This window comes from Macaca fascicularis, chromosome 11 (genome assembly GCF_037993035.2).
Source record: "Macaca fascicularis isolate 582-1 chromosome 11, T2T-MFA8v1.1".
NCBI classification, from domain to species: Eukaryota; Metazoa; Chordata; class Mammalia; order Primates; family Cercopithecidae; genus Macaca; species Macaca fascicularis.
The window spans coordinates 106045758-106059565 of NC_088385.1; the positions used below are offsets into that span (position 1 = coordinate 106045758).

The 13808-nt window shown below is 38.1% G+C and overlaps 1 protein-coding gene across 22 annotated transcripts in view; it reads right to left on the reverse strand.

Moving 5' to 3' along the window:
• The window catches only part of ANKS1B (ankyrin repeat and sterile alpha motif domain containing 1B), a 1288070-nt gene that overhangs the window by 317645 nt on the left and 956617 nt on the right, over positions 1-13808 (reverse strand). For all 22 annotated transcript variants that reach the window (XM_005571954.5, XM_015430681.4, XM_045364492.3 and 19 more), the window contains 1 exon segment: positions 4960-5112. In XM_005571954.5, the coding sequence (XP_005572011.1) occupies positions 4960-5112 (153 nt within the window).

The following is a 13808-nucleotide window of genomic DNA, read 5'->3' on the forward strand; positions in this document are numbered from 1 at the left end:
GAACTCAAAGTATAATAATAAAAAAGAAAAGAAAAGAAAAAGACAACACCTTAAGTGCAGCCAGGGGGGAAAAAACTGACCCATTATGCACAGAGGAACAACAAAATGGCAGCAAGTTTCTTGTTATAAATAATGCAGAAGAGAGGCTGGTGGATCAGTACCTTTAAAGTACTGTTACCTTAGAATTCTATACCCAGCAAAACTATGTTTCATAAATGAAGGCAAAATGAAGTATTTTTCAGACATACAAAAGTTGTGAAAATTTATCACTAGCAGCCTCGCACTACAGAATAATGTCAAAGACAGTCCTTCAGGTAGAAGGAAAATGACACCAGATAGAAATACACAAAGGAATGAAGAGCTTGGTTGGCTTCAAGGGTGTGTGACCTGTGTGGGTTACACAAGGTCCTGCAAATAGAAGGGCCTTGTGCCAGCTTTAATGTTTTGATGTTACTGGCTAAAAATTTTTAATACTTTTTGAACAAGGGGCCCTATATTTTCATTTTGCACTGGTAGTTGGTCCTGATGAAGAATACTTTGTAGCCCATAGGGGTGGAGGCAGAGACTGGAATGCTGAACTTGGCTCTGAAGATCCAGGCCATATGTTCAGGCATGGAATAGGGAAGAGATGGAGGTGGCTTCTTCAGAGGAAATTTGGAATGTTTTAATTTTAATCATGAGAAGGGTGAATGAACAGATGTCTACTAAAATAAAAAATTTTAAGGTAGCAATTTCTGGGTAATTAGAACACAATTTTCCTTTCTGCACAGACATAGATCATAAATGGCTATAATCGGAGAGTTTCAGTGCTTTCTGAAGTTCATTTGTTGCAGAGCGTTCAAAACTGTCTCTTCAGGCCAAAATCCCTTGTTTATTGTGTGTGTTTTACTATTTCTGATATCAATACTTTAATAATGCCTGTTCTGTAATGACCTGGAGGCACTGCAAGAATGTAAATTACTTTACATGCAAAATAAGAGCTATATTATTTTCAATGGCATTTTAGTGATTAAATGCATTTTATTGTAGTATAATTCTATTTTAGTTTAGGTCAAAGCTCGAAAGTTGAGAGGAGTATAATAAGTGTGGACATGCAAAAGATGCTGAAAGGTAGTAGAAATAATAATGTCAGACCTAGACCATCACCACCTTCCAGAACATATATGAAAGGACTAGAAATTAATGTTAAGTGTGTATTTATTTGGGAGACTGTCCATCCTATATGAGGACATATGTCAGGGTGCTTTTCCCCAAACTTGGGCTGGCTGAGAGAAGTTTCAAGAGAATCCCTGGAACAGCTTGCAATTTGGATGCAGGGGTTGGAGTTGGTAGAGTCCAGAAGCTTTACCTGATATATGCCTGGAAAAGTCTAAAGTTCAGGGCTGGTATCTAGCTGTCCTGAAGGGTTGTGGGGAGCCAGCTGTACTGTACATAAGTATAAATGCAATGCTTAAATCCACAGATAATTTATAAAGTTTGCCTACACTTGAATACTCACATCCAGTCATTTAGTTGAAGCCTTCGGCTTTGATTAAAGTGGTTAATATTTGAAGTGTTGACTGATGTAGCCTCCCTGGTGTGGAAATATGAATATTTCTCATTTATTATGTCCCGTGGTGAAAGCATAACCTTTTACTTAAAATAATTGGTTTGAAAATGGAATTAGAATATTCATCCTCCTATTCTTCCCCTGCAATTTGTGAATTTAGTAATTATTCTTCTTGGTTATGAGCATAAGTTACCATTTACCTTTATTCAATATGTACACACACACACACACCACACACACACACACTCTCATAGAATGCAAAAAATTAGGAAATAAAGTTATTGCAACTTTAGCAATGAGAGTGGGGTAGATAGAAGTGTGACTTTATAATGCTGATCATGAAATAAAAACATCAAAGCAAGTCTAAATCTGATATTCATAGGATGATAGCCCGACTGCATTTAAAGCAAATAAAGTCACATTACTCAAGAATTAATGAAAAATTAGAAAGTTTCCTTTGAAAATCTCTTAGCACATCTCCAAGTGGTTAGCTTTCCTGGGAAAGCTGCAAATTAAATCCACAACATTGAAAGAATAAAACCTGACAGTCCTAAATTAAACAGTCATGTAAATATAGTTTCCAAAGCTATTAGGCAAGAAGCAAATGATTTTCTAATCAATTTACTGTTGGAAAAATAATGCCAGATTATTTTCATGGGGCATGTGAAATCATTTTCATGGGACACATGTGGATATTGCTACCTTAGCAATCTTATTTAGTTCTACCCAAAGGTATTTAAAAAACAACCACTGATGCTGAAGTTATCTGTAATCATATCAGCAGCCTATCTCCTCATCCTCCATTCTCTTCCCCTCCACCAGCCGACCTTTGTATCAAATGCAGGCTACACTTGCTCTTCTCTTTTCACTTAACATAGAACAACAGTTACCGGAGCAATCTGGTTCCCTTAAAACTAGCGACTCATTACAATGATTCAGGATGTGAACTTCCCTAAAAGGCTGTGCTCTAAATCAAGGTGACTGCACAGTCCCTTTTAGGCCAGAAAACAACAAATTATGCATTCTTAGTATAGGATTATTCAGCCCATATATTATATGAGACTACTTCATATTTGGGTATCTCTCTCATTAGCTGGGATAAACAAAAGTCTTGAATTTGAGATCATTCAAAATCTTTGTGAGCCAAAAGGCATGCACACATTTTGCCTTTTTCTTATTTTAAAACCCAGTAACCCAAAACCATCACATGAACTACCCCGTTCTACTGGGCATACAAATTTTGTTTTCTGATTTCCAAGTCTGAAGGTTCAGATCAACTTTTGTCCATAATTAACATGGACAAAATTAATCTGCTGAGTTAAATGACATGCAAATCCTCACCATCAAGAGTGTGAACTTGCCCATAAAGTTGTCACACGGAAAATTAAATTCAATCAGCTTACTTTAAGGAAAATATACAGAGTTAGTGGTAGACACCGATGGCATGCTCCAGGCCAGAGGATTTTGGCCTCAAGGTCTAAGAGACAGTTGACTATGTTTTCAAATTTTGACACAATGCTTGTGACAGGCACTTCTCCCTGTATTGAAGCCAGGAAACTGTTAAGAGCCAACATGGGTGGAAAAGACCAATTTTCTGTCTCAGCTCAAGGCTGATTGGCCTCATGGGTGGTGTTGGATCAGTCCCTAAGCCCTGGCAGTAAAGCCAGGGGCCATCATCCCCATAGTCACTGCAGCTGTCTACAAGGTCTGGCTGCAGTCACTAAACAAGGATCTCTAGGCCACAGGTACCCCCAGCACTGGGGAAAGTGAGTGCCCAAGCTTACATCTTAAACACTAGTTCAGAGCTTTGGATTTTGAGAGACATAGAGCCTCACATTGTAAGTGATCCTTACTTCAGTGAAAACATATAATCGAGTCCTGTTGAAATCCATTCTTTACAATGGGAGATTATTGCTAATGCTAGCTAGGTGAATGATTCATGTGCTACCTATTATAAATATTAATTCTTCAATGGGTAGCAGTGTGATTCAGAAAATGTTACATAGGGATATTTTTCAAGCTATTCCGTTAACTCATTAACTGGGATGCAACTTAAGTTGGAAGCTTGTTTGGTTGATGTATGGAAGGTACCCCTTTAACAAATATCTATGAGTAACCATGTGATGAGCATCAAGTTCTTGACAGAGAATTGAAATCTTAGCCTGATGAGGCCAAAAAGCAATACAGTTTCAGTTAGTTCCATACAGTTAGTTTCATACAGACTGAATGAAACTAACCAAAGGCTTTATGTTAGACAATGAGTCTCTTCTGAAATAATGATAGCTTTTGTGAGGGCATAAGCAGCAAAAAGTTAAGAGAGAGTTACTTATGGCCATAGAATCACATTAATTTGTCTATTTAATGTGACTTTTAGATTCAAGAACAATTTCAATACGATGTTCTAGAAAAGACATTCTTTTTTCAGAAAGACTTTTAAAAGGAAGGAATAATTAGTTACTAATAATAACCATCATTTAAAATAAGCAGTGGCATGTAATGTGTAGAACCTGGACTTTTGGCGAGAAAGTGACATAAGAGTAGAACGGAGCACTTTTGAACCAGCAGAAACGTATTTATTTTATCTCTTAGTTCATGAATGATGGTTTTATTCAGTCATTTACTATAAAACCAAAACTATTTTTAAAAAATTAAGTGATTTCTCATTGTTACTGTTAAAAAGAAATGTGTGCTATGCCAAATATAATTCAAATGCATGACTATTTTATATTTTCACGTAATTCCTTCATTTATGCTAGAAAACAACAAAAGTAAAAATGCAACGAGAAAAGTATCAAAACTATTTATGCAGATTTAGTTGATCTCTTTGGGCTTGACTATATGGCAACATATGTTGGCCAGTTTTTATATGAAATCTATGCTAAGTGTATGAATAAAACAGAGACAACATAAGATTAGACACTAGCTTCAGAAAATAAAATTTTGATAATACAGCAGCCTGTTTAGTAAGAATAAAAGCAGTCTCTTGGAGCGTGGGATTTGTGTATGTGATTAAGAAATAGACAAGGAAACATAATAGAGATAGAAAACTAAAAAAATGATAATTTAAATCTTTAACAGTGAATATGAGCAAAGATCAGAATAGGAACCTATTTATTATCATATCTATATCCTATAACTGAAAAAATTTCCTAAAAAGGAAAACACAAAAAGGCTTGGAAGATTTTCTTGGATAATGCAAAATACCCTGAGAGTTCTCTCTTTACCTCTTAGTTCCCCCACATTAAAACTTCAAAAGACAGTGACTCTGGAGCTTGAGGGAGATCGATATTTAAACCAGAAGGTGTATCTATAAATCCCCATTGGATATCCAAACAGTTATAAAAAAAGAAAAATAAAATTTAATTTATCAAGGGTTGAATAGTTAAGGTGTCACTAAGAGACCAACTTACATTAATAAGTTCAACCTCCCAGATTTTTTTCAACAGGTCCATCGATGTGTAGCCATTAATTAGAAAGGCTTTGGTGTAGTCGCCCAGTTCAATGGAATCCAGCCACTCAGCTACAGAGGTGGGATGGTAGCCATCATGCCCAATGGGTCTCATCTGTAATGAAGAAAATTACATTAGGATTAAACTGTATACTTTGTGTCCCAACAACAGAATGCAGATTTCCCCTTGAAAATTTATTTGACATGAAGAACAGATCTTTCTGGAGATGGAAATAAGGAAAAAGAAAACACTTTCGGATGTATTTTCACAATTCTAAATCATTAATAATTTTCATGCTGAATTAGTTTTCAAAATATACCCAGAAATTTCCAATTTAGCTGCTAGATTAACTCTATATTTGGAAGAGCTAAACATGTCAAACTTCTGTCATAGACATTATTGGCATTCTGTTGGGTGGAATTAAAAATGATGTCAGTTGAATGGTATTAAATTCGACACGAAGGCACCAGGAAGTGCACTTTCAACATATAGATGATAATTCTCATATGCACAGCATCAAAGCATGTGAAAATACTGCATGACTTAAACATTCAAAGGGAATTCGTGCTTATGCAAGACATGTATTGGAGGTAGTGCAAACATGCTGGAGAAACATACTGCTGCGGTGAACCAGTAAAGGAGAGGAGGCCTTTGGGTATTTTAAGACCATGTGTTCTGCATCGACTCTACAGTATGTTAGACATGAATAGAGAACTTGCTGGCAGACAGGCATCTATTTTTTGTCAGCTATATACAGATTTTTAAAAAATACTTTAGGAGAACAAAGAAATGTGACAGCAACATAATGTTTCTGAGTTTAAATTGGAGTGTGAAAGTAATTTAAGCAAGAGGAACTTCTGGGTTTAAAATTTTGTATGGATTATTCTGGTCCTTTAGCTTTTATTTGAAATTGTAGCTGAATTTGTGGTTCTTGGTTTTCGAAGTGACTCACTTCTAAAACTTGGGCTGCTTTGCATGCCACGATGTGTATCTAATACTTCAGTTATTAAGGGGAGCTGGCACCTCATCAACCTGATGGGGGCCTTCGGTAAAATTCATGATGGAAACAGCAATGCTGGGCAAAACGCAACGTAGATTTTCCTCTTCCTTCAATTCAAAGAGATAAATATTAATGGAAATCTATATGATTCTGATTTGCGAGCAGAGAAAAGATTAGTCTGGGCATCAGGGATTCAGATTTTAATCTTAAACAGCGTAAGCTTTCTGTCACTGTGCACGGTTCTCATTTTTGAGATTCTCCCTACTCCCTCATTTTAAAGTTACTTTTTCTTTTTTCCTGTTATTCCGCTCCCCATTCTAGTTTCCATTTCAAAGTTTAAATGTTCTCTGTTTTATTTTATTTTTTGAGATGGAGTCTTGCTCTGTTGCCCAGGCTGAAGTGCAGTGGTGTGATCTCAGCTCACTGCAACCTCCACTTCCTGGGTTCAAGCAATTCTCATGCCTCAGCCTCCTTAGTAGCTGGAACTACAGGTGAGTGTCACCATGCCTGGCTAATTTTTGTATTTGTCTCTACTAAGGACAGAATTTCACCATGTTGGCCAGGCTGGTCTTGAACTCCTGACCTCAAGTGATTCACCTGCCTTGGCTTCCTCCCAAAGTGCTGCGATTATAGGCCTGAGCCACTGCTCCTGGTCTAAATGTTCCCTATTTTAAAGTTAGAGTGCAACTTATTATTTACATTAGAGTCTGAACTTGGTCAGACTTTTGTACTTCACTTTTACATTGACTGACCCATTTCAGCTGCTCATAAAATGTTTGTTCATGTAACACTTAACTCTGTGTTTATTATGTGGTAGCTACAAATGTAAATGACAACTCAGCATTTGCAGAATGAAAGTTAGTGGCATTCACAAATACCCGGATGTTATGTATGTATAAAATTGGAGGCTAGGACCCAAAAGGGAGGCTCATAGGTATTTGGTACCTTCATATTCTATAGAGAATTACAAAAATATTGGGGCTGGGTACATTCTCCAGGCTTTGTTAAAAGGTGGTTGAAATAACTCTGTTAACCTAAATCATCACTCTGGCCCCAGGAATCTCCCTGAGTGCCCCTCGGACTCAGGAAGGGGAACATCACACACCGGGGCCTACCATGGGGAGGGGGGAGGGGGGAGGGATTGCACTGGGAGTTATACCTGATGTAAATGACGAGTTGATGGGTGCAGCACAGCAACATGGCACAAGTATACATATGTAACAAACCTGCACGTTATGCACATGTACCCTCCAACTTAAAGTATAATAATAATAAATAAATTTAAAAAAAAAAAAAAAAAAAAAAAAAAAAGAAATAAGAAAGAAAGAGAAAAAAGGGAAGAAAGTGAGAAACACTAAGGTTGAAGTTAACTGCTTAGTAGGGAGGTCTTGCCATTAGCCCATCCATAAAGCTGACCACCCCAGGAACAGATACTGGGGACAAGCCTAGGGAGGCTTGATGACTGGATTTGGGTCAAAGTCAGTTGTCTCATACCAGAGAACTGTGCAATGGGGTTCCCACAGGTTACCCCCAAGCACTTACACAACACTCTTTTGATGAAGCAATTAGTGGCCATCTGACACACAGAGGGTGTTGATGGTCAGTGTTAGCCAAAGAATCAGGGAACCCACAATAGGACTGCAGAGAAAATATACGTAAGTATAAAGACGTTTGATTGTCCCTTCAATCCCCCTTTCTTGTCCCAATGCCCTAAAATTTAGAATCGAAAGAGAGAAGTGCCAGTCCTTTGGGGGAAGTCTAAACTTGGGGGAGAGGGAAGGTGGTGAAGAAAATAAAACTGGAGGTTTCAAATAAATTGGAACTGAGTCTTCAACATTTTACGTGGTTGGAAAGTTATTGGATATGTCTGAGATGATATTTATAAATAGTAAAGGGAGGGTCAGTTGAGTTTGGTTGAATAATTGGAAAATAAAAAAATAAAACAACAACCATCACATCAGGATTGCACTGAATGCAGGCTGCTCAGTGGTCTGTATACTCCTGTAAGGCAAGTTCTCCCAGACCAATCTTAAAGAGGTGAGAGGAAGGGAAATATTTGGTGGGAGGATGAATGACAAGGGCAGGGTAGAGAGCACAACTGAAGAGACCTTGGAAATGGGTATGCTGAGGTGTGCAGGGCAGTATTCATCCACCCTCTCATTCAATACATATTTAATCAATACCTATTCTGATGAATGTTGTGGAAATAGTAGATAACAAAACAGTCATAGTCTCTCCCTCATGGAGATTATAACTCTTAATTAAAATATGTGAACAGATGACCAATAAATTACGAAGGTTCTGCATACCTGAAGAGAGGAAACCATTAGAGCCAAATGCAGTTACAAAATTAACTTGACACATATTTAATGATATGCAGAATAGTTACTGTGCTGCACAATAATTTCTTCCAAAGCAATGATCCCATCTGTTCCTTTATTTCCGTTCCTACTGCCATTACCCTGTTTAGGTTCTCGTTAGTGCTTACAAAAACTAATGCAATAGCCTTCTACATCGTCTCCCACCTTTGGTCCAGCTTGTATCTTGCTACTACATCAGTCTTCCTAAGAGCCAGACCCTTAAGTGTACCCTTGTATAAAAACCTGTAGTGCTTCCTTCTCGAGAAAAGTCCAAATGTCCTATTCCAGCATTCAAGGCCAATTGAGATCAGCCTAATCTCCCACTCCTCTGGTATTGTGTACCCAATAAATGTAACTAGACACGTGTATGTCTCAACAGTACATTAAACAGCTAGGCATTCCCTGAAAATGACCTGGATAGGACACAGTCGTATCTTTGCTAATATAACTTCCCATGCTTGTAATGCTTTTGCTCCTACTTCTGGAGGGATTTCTTCAGGACTGGCTCCTCTTCATGAGCTCTGAGATGCAAATTTCTAACCATTTGTAGGACATCTCACATAAATGTCCTATAGGTGTCACCAACATAAGTCAAAAACAAATTTAACTCCTTCGGTTCAAAAACAGGTTCTCTTCCTCTTTTTTTTTTTTTTTTTTTCCCATTTCAGTTAATGGGCAGCTATTACTCCACTGCTCAAGCAGAAGCTTGGGAGTTATCTTACTTTCCTCTTTGTTTACTATCATATCTAATTAGGCCAACAGGGTCTGTCAATTTGATTTCTAAGATGACTCTCAATTCACTTCTCTTCTTCCAAAATGGACTTTGGAATATGACATTCCCAGCAGTGCTACGTATTTGTTGGGTGATCTTTGGCAAGTTACTCTTGGAGCCTGTTTCCTCTTTTTTAGAATAAGCACAATAATATCTACTCCAAGTGTTGTTGTGAAGATTATATGAAATAGGGAGTACAAACTGCCTAGCACATTGATTTGAATATAATAGTTATTCAATAATAACTCTTAGTTCTCTTTTCTCCCCATTGCCCTAAATTGGACCCATGCTTATTTTGAAATTGCATAATATTCTGCCATTGGCTGCTAGTCTTTTCAGCTTTCAATCAAAGCTCTCCTCTCTCATCCCTTCCTACTTCCCCTATTTCCTTCCTTCTTTATCTTGTTTTAGAAGAGGTTTGCATCTGCTAACATCTTTACCCCTCTCCCCTTCAGCTGACACTACTTTTTAGAAACATATCTAATGAGGTCACTCAAGTCGATTGAACTGTTTATTCCAATTCTTCATTCTCTTACTGTATTAGAATTATGACCCTCTGCCCTGTGCCAAGGGATCGACATTACGTTTCACTGTGGCTGGAGTTACTTCCCAGTCTCATCAATGCTGGCCAATAGAATGCGTGAAGTGTCAATGCGGTGGTTAGAGATGAGGTCTGTGTGCTCCTGTGTTCTACTAATCTTTCAGTGTTCACATGCTCTCTCATAAGAATAGCAAGTGCTGAGGAGTTGCATAACTCCTGGTTCTAGGAGAAAGATGAAGACTTGTGGAGCAAACCTAAATTTAACCCAAAGCTTGGAATCTACCCTAGCTCGATGGGGCTCAGGAAAGTCCAGCTGAAGTTAGCTGAAGCACAGCAGACCTGTGAGTAAGAAAAAAATATTTTTGTCGTTGTTGCTGTGAACTACTGAAATTTTGATTACAGGGAAAAACTGAATAGAGTCACTCCTTCTTTAAAAACCCTTGGTGTTTATCCATTATGCCTGTGGAATATAACTGAGACCTTTTAATTTATGAATCTATTGGCAAATGCATCTTCATGAGACTGAGAAAGATTAGGGATGCTGAGTAAGCAAACATCAGTATCCTTCCCGAGCTACCTCATTGTCATGCAGAAACTCTACATGCTGCATCTTTTTTTTTTTTTTTTTTTTTTTTTAAGACAGAGTCTCACTCTGTCACCCAGGCACCCAGGCTGGAATGCAGTGGTTCTATCTTGGCTCACTGCAGCCTCCGCCTCCTAGGTTCAAGCAATCCTCCCACCTCAGCCTCCCTAGTAGCTGGGACCACAGGTGTGTACCACTACACCTGGTTAATTTTCTTTTGTATTTTTAGTTGAGATTAGGGTTTCACTGTGTTGCCCAGGCTGGTCTCAAACTCCTGAGCTCAAGCAATCTGCCCGCCTCAACCTCCCAAAGTGTTGGGATTACAGGCACAAGCCACTGCCCCTGCCCTATATGCTGCATCTTTATTAACCCTAAACTAAACTAAGTAATTATTTGTTGTATGAGTTTGATTTTGGGGGCATAATCCACTGTATATGTAATATACCTCCACACCTTTGCTCATGCCTTTCCCTCTGCTAGGAATACAGTTTCTACTTTTTCTCCTAATGAAATTCTATCTATCCTTAAAAGGTCCTGTTTAAACATTACCTCCTGTGTGAATCTTTCTCTAGTGTTACCATTATTCTCCCCCAAAATCATATCTTTTGCTAGATTTCTGTAGTATTTTCCATAGAGTTCTATTATAGTATTATTAAAGTCTGCTTTCAATAACAGAGAGGCAAGTATCTGTCTTCTTCATTGGACTGCCTACCCCTTGGTGAAGAAATGAGGTGTTAATCATTTTTGAAGTCCCTAAAGCATCCAGCAGAGCATCTCACACATGGCAGGCATATGCTAAATGTTTGTTAAATTAAGTGACTTAATGAATACCTGAAGACAAAATGACAAATTCATTTCAGTGGCTTGGTATCCATTTGTGGGAGAGATTTCTATTTTGTACTCCACATTACAAAAACTAAGGTTATCTTTTTCTGCCTAACAATAACATTCATAACTATTTAAAACCTCCATATATCAAGAACCAATTCCAGATAGGATATTGTGTTACAGAATGCAATGGACTTTGTTTCCATAGCACAGCAGACTTGACTCTATTAGCCGTGGAGCCATGGACAAGTCACTTTACCTCTCTAAGCTTCAGTGGTGTCAGCTCTAAAATGAAGGTGTTGGACCAAGGATCTCAAAGCTGCTTTATAATTCCTAAATTTTACAATTCCTTGATTTGTAAATTAATTTTAAATTAGTATCCTATTTACCCAGGAAAGAAAAAAATAAGCCCAAAGACAAAACTAAAATTCACATATATGTATATGATAGGACATGTAGACTAAAGGTCAGATGGCATTCACATTTCTTTCATGTATCTTCAGCAGCACCCACAGGGAGCACCGCAACTGCATTCTCAAATTAGCAATGATGAAACTCTTTTTCCAGCGGGAACATCTGGCAAGACAGGGCTAGAAAGTGACAGCTCCACGGGCCTGCCAGGCCAGCAGTGCTGCTAAGCATGAACGGAAGTCAGGCTCACTGTATAATCTGAGAGGCAGAGTGGTGAGCAGGCTGCAGGCTTTCATCACAGAGGCTCGCAACAAGGCAATTTGATTCAATTAGTTGAATTCCAAAGTCTGAAAAAACCTAAGCTGAGACAGAAATTCGAGATAGCAGTGAAGCTTTAGTCTTGGGAAAATTGAGATATATTAACATATATTTTACCAAACACCTTCCTTGTTCTTGTTCCACCCAAATGGCCTTCCTCCAGTTCTTTAGAGAATACTTGGCCTCAGAGAGAGTAGTATGCTGTTAACATGATAGGTGGACCAGCAGGCAGGGAAACCACAGGACAGTGCTCTGTGGAGTTCTGGGGTTGCAGGGGGGTCAGCTACGGGGCAGCTGAACAACCCATGCTCTGAGACTGCTTGATCGACTTCAGCCAGAGTAACTCTGATTTTATGTGTTTTATACACGTAAGAGGAAGAAAAGTTTTCTTGGCTTTAAAAAGAAATGTTTGAAAACCACGAATCTAGAAGACTTTTGTAAGATTACGTGACCTCTATGGTTTTATTTTCTCTTAACTTTTTAGCTTTATTTGAAATATTATGGATCTGTTATATATATGTGGAGTTATATATATATACACACACACACACAGATACACATCGTACACACACACACACACATATACACACACACACATACACACATATACACACACACACACACACATATACACACACACACACATACACACTCACACACACACACACACAGAGACAGCCTGTTATTCCGGTATTCTTTCTCTTTGCCTGAAGCCAGCTTTTTCTGTGCAGATAAGGATAATACCTTATGAGATGACAGAGCTACAAGATGGAAGGTACAGCAGGAGGAAACCAATAAAAACAGGTAAAAAAAAAAAATAAAAAGAGAGAGAAAGGTGATATACATTGTAATAGCTTTGGGATTAAATGAGAAAAGCAGTTCTTGATGGGACAACTTATTAAACTAGAATTATGATATTGGCATGATATTTAGAACAAGAGAATAAGGAACCCTGAAAAGCCAATAATGGATTAGACAGATATTTTTATGTCCAAAAGTGTTAGAAAATTGAGACAGAGACTACTTGTTCCCTTAAAATTGTCCTCTCTTCTTCCACACAATGGGGTTAAATTGGGTTCATGCCTACCGGACTAGAGACAAGATACATCAGCTTCTTTTCTGGTTGCAGCTGTGAAAATATGGTTGAGCCTATGGAATGCTAATGAAAGTGTTGCATGTATCTTTCAGGTCACCTCTAGCTAAAAGAAGTTCCTTGACCTAGAATTCCTCTTTTTTCTTCATCTTCCTATAAGCTGGAATATCAGTGCCTGCAGTGCAGCTTTGACTACACAGGCAAAACAATACCCTGGAGTTTGGGAAATGCTTCTCAGACCTCAACATGCTTAGGAATCATGCGGAGAATCTTATTACCAGACGATTCTAATTCCGTTATTTGGAGGGAGGATTGGAGATTCTGTATTTCTAACAAGCTTCCTATGATGCTAATGCTGTCAGTCCATGGACCACACTTTGAGTAGTAGCACTTTGGAGGATGACAGAGCAACAAATAGAAGGTCCTGGGTCCTTGCAGAATTGCATAGAGCAAAGCCACCTTGTAAACCTGCACTGCTCACTTCAGGACTATTATATGGGAGAAATTAATATTCCATTCTTTAAACCACTATATTATGAATGTCTGTATTTCAGTATCATAGCCTTTCCTTGAATACAAACATAACTAAAAATAAGGCAGTTTCATGTAGAACATTTAAGTGAAGGCTGTACTTCCATTTTACATTACATTGTAATATCTCTTGTTTTGTGGGGCCATAAATTTTCACATCTGTTAATCATTAAAGAAGCTTCATATCCTTTAACTGTGTTTGTTGGCATTTCTCTGTCAATCATAGCATCATCACTTTGTAACAACTATGCAAGAGGTAAGGGGGGAAAAATGGAGGGAAACCCCAAGTTTGTAGCTTGGATATCTGGGCAAATGGTGGTGTTACCAGCTAAAAGAGAAAAGAAAATAGACTGGGATGACATGAATAATTTTG